This window comes from Perkinsus marinus, assembly GCF_000006405.1.
Source record: "Perkinsus marinus ATCC 50983 genomic scaffold scf_1104296957154, whole genome shotgun sequence".
Classification (NCBI taxonomy): domain Eukaryota; phylum Perkinsozoa; order Perkinsida; family Perkinsidae; genus Perkinsus; species Perkinsus marinus.
The window spans coordinates 211,258-220,656 of record NW_003207237.1 but is presented as its reverse complement, the minus strand read 5'-3'; the positions used below and the strand labels follow the sequence as shown (position 1 = coordinate 220,656).

At 49.4% G+C, this 9,399-nt stretch overlaps 1 protein-coding gene across 1 annotated transcript; it reads left to right on the top strand.

Moving 5' to 3' along the window:
* The first annotated feature begins 6,000 nt into the window (after positions 1-6,000).
* Pmar_PMAR002227 (hypothetical protein) lies at positions 6,001-8,070 on the top strand. The gene has a single exon (XM_002774996.1). The coding sequence runs from the start codon at positions 6,030-6,032 to the stop codon at positions 7,743-7,745; it is 1,716 nt and encodes a 571-aa protein (XP_002775042.1). The 5' UTR covers positions 6,001-6,029; the 3' UTR covers positions 7,746-8,070.
* Positions 8,071-9,399: the final 1,329 nt, after the last annotated feature.

Below are 9,399 nucleotides of genomic sequence, written 5' to 3'. Positions count from 1 at the left end.
GTAATGCGCCGAGCGTACGTTCCAACCGATTTATTCAATGATTAGACAGAGCTTCATTGCTGCTGTAATGTTGTTCGCGCACGTATGCACGAATATCGCTCGCCCCTCATTCGTTGCATGAGCCGGCTCGCAGCCCTCAGGCTGAAATGGATAAGATAAGAAGCCTTATTACCTATTATGGCTATCCCAAGTGTTGTTGAGTCAACCAGTGCGGATGTTACTACTAACAAATGTTTTCCTATTTTACGTCATTCGTCCGATAACTCTATGTTGTGCGCGCATCGCACGCTACTATGTGTATGCGTGCACAGTTGCGCTGCGTACAGTTCGTTCATTTGGTTGGTTAAATCGTCTTCTTCTACTCAATGTCTGCTCACGATTCGAGTCATCAGTCACAGGAGGGAGACGATACGAGGCATGCAGTACGCATTGCGGCAGGGCACGTCTCCGGAAAGGCTACAGCAGCGTGGGAATTCCTCTTCATACTATTGGCACTATGCTGCCGCATTCAACGCAATGCTCATCCGCGCACATCTAACTGTGCTCCTAACAGGGCACGATATAATAGCAGCGCGCGGAGCGTCACCAAGTTAAGTGTAGACGAGAATAAATGAAAAAAATCAATCGAATCTGTACTTTCTCACCCACTCAGTGGGTGAGAAAGATTTTCACAGTGGGTCCCACTGTGAAAATCAAATACAGTACTGAATAGGTCATATAGATGAGCCCCTCGGGACGCACTGTGACTTCACAGAGGCCGCGTACTGGAAAGGCAGTAAGTTCGTGACAACCGTGCCGCACGTCAGCTCTAAAGTAGAATATATGTAGAGAGCAGGAGCCTTCAGGATGGCTGGAGTCGTTGACCAGAACCGTTTCGGGAGTAATCAGCCTGATATCCCGGATGTAGTTGCATCCATGGGGGATTGAACTGACGATCTCCCGGTAGGGGGCGGATAGAGCTGGGTCGTTCAGGCTCAACGCTACGCGCATGACTCCACCAGCATAGACGTATGCGAAAGTATAGTGTCCTCTCTGGCTAGGAACTCGACTCACAGTGAAATCTCCGAGCCGACTCCCATAAAATTGACCACCTTATGTTCGAAGTAGTCGTGCCTCGGTGTGTTTTGCAGTGTTCCTCAAGTCGACACAGCGCAGCGCAGTGGTGCGTCCAGTATTGACATAGGCGAGAAAGACAAGTCCATCGAGACAGCGGAACTTACTGCGCATTACATATTCGTCGTAAGGGCCAACATAGACTTCCTGACAGAACTCGGGATTGGCAAGCTTGTAAACGAATACTCTGTGATACTCGCAGTCGGAGGCATACACTCTGTCGTTGACGTCGTCATAGTCGTAGCAAACCCTATAGCCGTTTCTGATGGGTTCAATCGATGTCTTTTCAGATCTGTCGATGCAGCGGGGTCTGGCCACCCTTCTCGAGGATTCATCTACGACCCACAGGCAGTCATTCCGATTGAATATCAGTGATGGCAGTTGCTCCGCTCTCAGATGTGAACAACCACGTTCGACCAAACCTTGTTCTCGCATGTCGAGGAGTTGAGCTACATCGTATTGGAGCTCCGGCATCATACCATGACAATTTCGTGAGAATTCCTGATCCTTCGATGTCGCATAATCGAGCGACACTGATTGACCGAACGCTGTTCCCAGGCCTCAATCGCATTGTAGGAAGTGTTTCTGGTCTCAGTTCGCAGCAGACTTCGACATAGGCACTATCACTGGCCGCAGCCCGGCGACCGCGACAAGCTGAGATTGACCGTGGAATGCAATCAATTGTTACATGCACGCATGCGATGGCCCTCCTTAATATTATGGAACCGGAGGTTGGTCTACTAGATTTTACACAGCATACAGGAAAGTTACTCAGATATTTCCAGCCTTCAGCGAAGCGGTGCTGATTCGGCTCATTCACGCGGAGCGACCAACGGAAGCCAGGGAGGTTTTAACGCCTTGCGAAGCCTCCATGAATCATGGGCCATGATACTGTAGGAAACTGGCCATTGTCGTTGTAGAAGTGCGACTATTTGTTTGCAGCTTCTCGTGGGCGAAGGCGCACACTCATGCAGATGATCTGATCCAACACGTCCTCCAAATTATCGCTGAAGCCGCTTGCAACTGTACTTTGGGATTGCAAGAAGTAAGTCTGGCGGCGTATGATGGATTTCCCGATAACATGTCCATAATCGGATTTGGTCAGGTTCGGTGCAGGGCATTTTCGTGTGGGTGGTGAAACATGATGGCCTGCATTGGCATCAACTTTTAGGGGCTCATTAAATGAGTAAAGCAAAGAGTTTTGAGTTATCTAATCGGATTAGACTAATCCTAACAGCACCTTAACCCTTTGACATGTCGAGTTGTTCTTCAGGTGCAATTCACGTCAAGCTGTGATGTGCGCCAACGCGATGGATACCGTGTTACGCGACGGAGCGAAAAGGGTTTCGATGTCGTATGTAATATCGCCTGCAAGCGCTCTTTACTTGGAGATAATTCCTCAGAGGCGATCTTCTCTCGAGAGCGCTGGGGTTCGGGCCAACCCCGCCGCGATGGGCCGTTTGTATCCGGCGGCTAAGGCACGATTCATGTTCGCGGAGTGATGTAACGCGTGTTTCTCATTTGCCACTTCCGGCAACACCCGTCTGGTTTGGAGTTTGTGTGAGTTTTGGATTATTGCGGTACGAATAATAGAAGAAATGCATACCACCAAATAGCAATGCTATTCGCTATTACGTATAGCATCCATTTTAATCAAGCCGGCGACGGCGTTGGACTTCAAACTGACCCACATCCACAAACACGGGTCAAAATACGGGGTCCGAGTGGATCAGTTGGAAACACCTAAGTTTGGGACGCTTCCTTTATACAGGAAAAGACCCGAACCAAACCTGTGTATCCCAGAACTTGACGACACAACCTTCGTAGAGAACAATATTCTAATTACGCACCGTAATCACAAGGTCGAGGTGAAACACTCCTCATTGATGAAAGATTTGACATAATTTGTACGTTGTAACTCTCTACACCCTCGAGGTCAGTTGCTCCTCAGATAAAACATGAGGGGATCCCCATATGCGAGCTTTTTATTCCGTCTGCTTGATTCGCGTGGCTTAGAAGCCTGTGAGAAAACTGGCCTGGCACACGCGGTTTCGGGTGAGTGAATGGTGAGAGAAATCACAAAGCCGTGGAATGTAGAGTCTATTATAGACTCTACATTCCATAGTCTATGGAATATAGACTGTCTATATTCCAGAGTATCGGTGAGTGCGTATTAATTACTGCCTGGGACTTTCGCCATCCGCATGTCCCGCGTTTGGAATCCCCTCAAAAGAGAAGGGAGCAACCTCTCACCGGTCACCGAGACTTCGCTCGGACGCTCGTAGGTGCCCCAATAGTCCAAGCATTGTAAGAGAATGTTTTGGTGAATGAAATAATTTTCGTAGTGAACTGAGTGTTGGGCACCTGCTTTACCCAAAGCCTCAATATATGGCATCATATGCGCGCTCCAAAATTGGGAGCCCCTGGGCGAGCGGACCTAAACCTGTAGACAACTTACGCAGGTGCGACCTGCTCACCGTAAAAGGGCTGAAAATGAAATAGCTAAATTTAAACGAGCTGTGGGAACCCCACAGTGGGATTATCCGTGTTTAGTTAGCCGGACTCGTCTGGTGCCCATGGCGTCTGTCGACGTTTGCGGGCAGAATTGTTCGCTTGGTGTCTCATTGAAACCCACCGCAAATGTTACCAACGGGCAACAACCCACTCACACCGGGTGGTATGGTAAACAGGACAGCGGACCCTGAATGCGGGATTCGGTCGAAAGACTAAACTCAAACCGGAAACCCGCACGTCGGGCCGCCAAATCACAGGGTCGAGGCTCGCTCGAGGTCGACCTCCGGAGGTCGGCCAACGAGCTGTCTCAGCCGAGTGATTCAACCCGGGAGAGGGGGGCGGGGAGAAGATAAACGAGCCCGCGTCGCAACTGCGGAGGGGAAGGAATACATATACATCGAGCTACTCACAACAGGCCTGGAGTACAGGCTACGAAAAGCCTCCTAGATGTTTCTCGCAGTCGTAAATATGCAGTACTGTAACGGTCTACTTCGCTCGCCGACGACACAAGTTACCGCACTCTCGATCTTCTGTGTGGTCGTTTCCGCACCGGTGAGCCTGGTCTTGTAGCTAAACTTGATTACTTCGTAACCTTCACACACATAGAACTCTACGCTAACGGGTGCTCAGTTAAGAATAGTTGAAACTGAAATTTCGCGGCCAGAGATTGGCCTTGAAATGTTCGAATTCACGTGTTGATGCGTGTGTGTAGCGCGCACAAAAGTATCGTCAGAGCAGTTGACGGAAATAGGAGACTGATCCGATGGATCAAGTTCTGACATCTTCGCCTATGAGTGGTACGGTAATGCATGGGCATGATGTGTTCTATGGTATACGCTCTGGTGTGATGAATTCTAGATTTTTGTATTGAACTGGTATCTTTGGCCGCACATGCTTCAATTACCTAGAGCAACTATCTCATGTTGGAGACTCCAACACTTCACCTTGAGATGCTGTAGATGGCCTTCGTTCAATATATAGCTCAAGCGTTGTAATTCTATTGGTGTTGCTCAGTTCATACTGATCGTGTTCGCAATGTGGGAAATGATGTATGAGGTAGCAATATATGGCCAGTGATATACGGACGATAATATGCTACACAAACACACTCCATTGACATAGTGTGATACATCGTTACTGAATATTCTCGTAACGGAGTTATACAATTCCCGTAACGGATTCCACACTTATGCGGTTGAATTTCACCCCATATTGCGGTTTTTGTTCGAGCCGGATGGTTCGCAAAAACCGCCTCCTTTCCCTCTCACTAAAATAACCTTTGGGGGATAGGTCCACGATTCGCGGACCGCGAACATTCGTCATTGGAAGCTTTTCTGCAACGTGCTGGCTACATACCGTTTGTGAATTGATCACTGACGAGGGATTGAAACTTCCCGACTGAGCCTGATTCCCTTACTTTTCTGGCAGCAGGTCTATCTTGGTGACGTGACAGACCCGCCGGGTCTGTCACGTCACCCCTCACCCGGCGGGTGAGGGGTGAATACGGCACCAGTCGACCGAGCACCCGTGACCGAGACTTCGGGACTTCTAGATCAGGAGGGAGATCTTCGGTCCTCTCTAAATCACCTATTATATTAACTCGGTCAATAGTTTCATTGATATGTAAAGATTTTCAGTTGAACTGGAGGATCACTGGAGCCAGAGTTGACACGTAACCCAACATCCACGGGTACGCATGTACATAATCGATTAGTGACTCAAGGCTGCAGTTCCTTATGACCAATGAGGTCTGCTCAACTTATGAGCAGCGTATACACTCCGGCTAAAAACTGATCGGTAGCGATTAACCTATGACTTGCTCTATTTTGGTCCTGACCCGTATGCGTGAACACGGGTACAATACGGGAACGCATGCGTGCTACTCCGCACAATAGTTGTCCGGTCGTTACCCCCGACTCCGGCGGCTCGTAGACCATCCCAGACTTGTTGTTCTTCAAGCACGCTACCACGTGTGATGCAAGATGGACCACACTATCCATTGAGCTAGTCCAGCTTGCATCCCAAGATGGGATTGCCAGCACCCACCACTGTTGAGCAGCCAAGCACGATCTAATTTAGACTCTGCTCCGCTTTGTACTCGCGTGCGAGCAAATATAGCCCTTCAATCGGCCCGCTTCATACTCAATCTCTCATGGTGAATCGATAACAAGGGCAGAGCTCTTCACAGATCCGAAAAGGTTCATGCGAACACAGATTCGGCAGCGATGCTGTGCGTCGCACAGTGTGTAAACCTCTTGAATGCGCCGAGGCCATGCGACGCACGAGGCAAGTCTTGTTCTCAATGACTCCTCGCTGTAGGACAGCACCAGCAGTGAGAGGCATCGTCATGTACGGTCTATTCTTCCCAATTGTAGCTTATAACTTGAACCCTCGTTGTAACCATGCCTCCTCCTCCGGCTGGCCCCTCCAAGGCCACGGCAGCTAAGGGAATCCTCATGGAGAGAGTTCCCATTGTTAGTGCAATCCATATGTTATGTAAAGACTTTGGATGGAAACTCATCACAATGCTGCACTTCACTAATCACTGGGCCAAGGGTTACAGCTACCTCATGCTGTATTCCAGTGTTCCGTTCTATTTTCGGTCCATGAACGTGAGTGGCCCAGATATTGACCGATATACCTCAGTGGTTTTCATGCCTTGGGCGATGAAGCCCTGGCTCGGTGTGATCTCCGACTCTCTCCCCATGTTTGGCTACCACAAGCTCCCGTATATGATGATCTTAAGCATCCTTGGTCTAGCCGGTACCATCCTGGCAGTGTCTCTAGACCTGGTCGAGAGCAATGCGCCGATTGGGACGGTTGGGCTTTTCATGGCGAACCTTCAGCTGATGGGGTACGACCTGCTTGCTGAGGCGGTATACTCTCGCCGTTTAGCCGGTGTTCCCGAATCGGGACCGGCTCTAGTGAGCTACGTGTGGACCGGGAATCAACTACTGGGTCTCGTCGCGGTGCTGCTCGTCGGCTTCATTGTTGAGCACGCTGATGGAGTTTGGAGCCTTGGTGGTGCACAGTGGGCAATTCTGACTACAATCTTCGCATCTTCTACTGTTATCATACCCGCGGGGCTAAACTTCTTCGAGGAGAAGCGGTTGACCAAAGAAGAGTCCAGAGCTCATCGTAAGCATTTGTGGGGCAAGCAAACGACTGTTGCCGTTCTTTCGGTTGTGGTTGGAGTGACGGCCGTGGTTTATTCTATCATTAACTTGGTCGCTACCTCTAATACGGTCGCTTTCGTGACCGCCATCTCGTCCACGATTTTCCTCACTGGTTTCGCATTCATTGTGATGAGGCCAGTGATCGGAAAGCTGATGTTGTTCAATGCGATATCGCAAATTACCATTATCGCGGTTGGGGGTCCCGCGATCTACTTCTACACCAACGACGCTACCATGTATCCCGCTGGACCGCATTTCTCCGACGTTTTCTATGGCTCAGTACTGGGGACCGTTGGACAGCTCTGCTCAGTGCTCGCCCTCCTTGCTTTCGGCAAGTTCATGAAGAGTTGGAAGTATAGGACAGTGTACTTCTCGATGACGGCAATGTTGGTGATCATGCAGCTAGGCGACCCTATTATTTTCTCTCGACTAAATGTCCGTATCGGAATCCCCGATCAGGTCTTCGCTATAGGCAGCACAGCCTTAGTGGCCGCAGTGTCTATGATACAGTTCATGCCAGGGTTCCTCATCCTGTCTCATTTATGCCCTAAGAATATGGAAGCTACTATGTTCGCCTTATTGGCATCGTTATCGAACTATGCCCAGAATGTTACACGCCCTATTGCAGGCTTCATCAGTCAATCTTTGGGAGTTGTCCCACGAGGCCTACCTGGTGTTGACGAATCGGAGCAGTTTGACAACCTCTGGATTGTGTCATTGATACTGATAGGCTTAAGTGCCACGTCGCTCTTCTTTCTCTGGTTGATACCTAATGCCAGGATGAACGAGCGTATCATGGCCGACGGTGATGATACCTCGGCTACTTCTGGTTCACTATTCGAGAGGTGGATGCGAAGCAGACGCGGTTCCACAGGGGAAGTAGAGGTCAAATCTGAGGCTCCTAAGCTCACTATTGAGGAAGAGAGTAATCCTATCACTTAAGCTTGATCAGACTTCGTCGCGTAGAAGATATATCACTGTCTCGTGTCTAGAGAGCTTGTGTCGAATCATTATTCTTTGTTGTGACATTTCATGGGGCGTGATGGCGCTAATGGATTGTAGGGCTTACAGTCGCCGATCTATACGACGAGTGATTTCTACTAGGCCGGTGTACAATCCATTATTAGTCGCCGAGAGTCGTTGCCCCTTACAATGGCAGTCTTAACGTCGTAATATTATCGATTATCGATCATCCGCTTTCGATTCATCTCGCGATATTCAATCGCAGTCTTGGGAAGTCTAAACTGCTTAGCAGGAAGCAATTCTGTTATTGGTGGCACAGAGACCGTCTATCTAGCGAATGTTGCGTTTGAAATCATAACAGGGCATGTTCGCACTCCTGTATGACACACAGTGCGTCACTATGCCAATAATGACTACGAAATTTCTCACAGACTACGGCCATTCAGCGAGCCTCGCTAAGTGAGGTAATCACCCAGGTCCCAAGCGCCGGAAGATACTGTGGAGACGGGAGATCGCGCAGGCGGCGCTTAGTCTCCGATAACTCATCGGCGACCACTCGCACCGGCGAATTCCATGAAGGGTGTGCGAAGCATGCGCTGCACGCCGAAATTCTCGGTCTCGACCTCATGAGCCAGGGGTAAGCTTAGCCTGACCAAGCTTATGCTCCTAAGGCTATTTCCTCAAGGACCTTGAGGAGCGGCTCCTGAGTATTATTAGGCGCAGCTCCTCAGCCTCCTTCCTTGAGTAACTTAGTTATAAGGAGGCGCTCCTTCCTCGAGGATCTTACGATCCTTCCTTAAAGAAGGCCTCCTAAGTTATAGAGCCAGTGAATGAAACCGTTGGAGACACATTCTATGTAGACCTCGAGAAGGGTTTCCAATGATAGGTCTCATAGATCCTTGGCTATGAGAAGTTATGGCGGCAGAGCCATTTCAAGTCGACAGTGTCGACTCGCCACCCTGTACTTGCGGATTTGCTCCAAAGCGACTCACGCTGAACACAGTAGCGTAGTCAGTATTAAAAGCGTCATTGTTCGAGATATATGATTCCGAGTCGGACCCAACTATCAACATCATGAGCCGATACCTGTCACTGACAGGCTGCCAGTAATCCCACGACGGTACTAACTGTCAGTAATGCACGTGTAGTAAGCGTCACTCACGCTGCGTTAGGTGCTTGTGTCGGGGTATCGGTTGATGAACTCTAAGAACAACCAATACTACGACCCTAGGACAATAACAATAAGCGCACTACCTGCACTTAAGTTCTGTACGAATACCCACACTCTTAGCAGCACAGTAATCGATATTATCGAATGAGCCCAATATCGATTCGATATTGGGCTCATTCGCTATAATGAGGAAGGCGAAGGTTTGATGAGATAACAAGGGTGCAGGCAAACTGGACCCACAACACTTGCTCTATTCGTGGCAACGGAGCGATCGATTTCATATTCGTGGAGAATGACCTGTGCAACTTGAATGATAGAAGCTCGCGTGATAACGAGAAGAAAGACTACTACGACTGGAGTGCCCAAGATTAATTGTATCCTCGCAATGTATCTTACGACCTCACCCATAGGTCTCTACAGGTCAACGCGTGCGGATGACCGGAATCCTCCCACTTGGCAGTG

Coding starts and splice junctions, on each gene's coding strand:
- Pmar_PMAR002227 (XM_002774996.1), top strand. CDS start 6,030: ATGCCTCCTCCTCCGGCTGGCCCCTCCAAGGCCACGGCAGCTAAGGGA.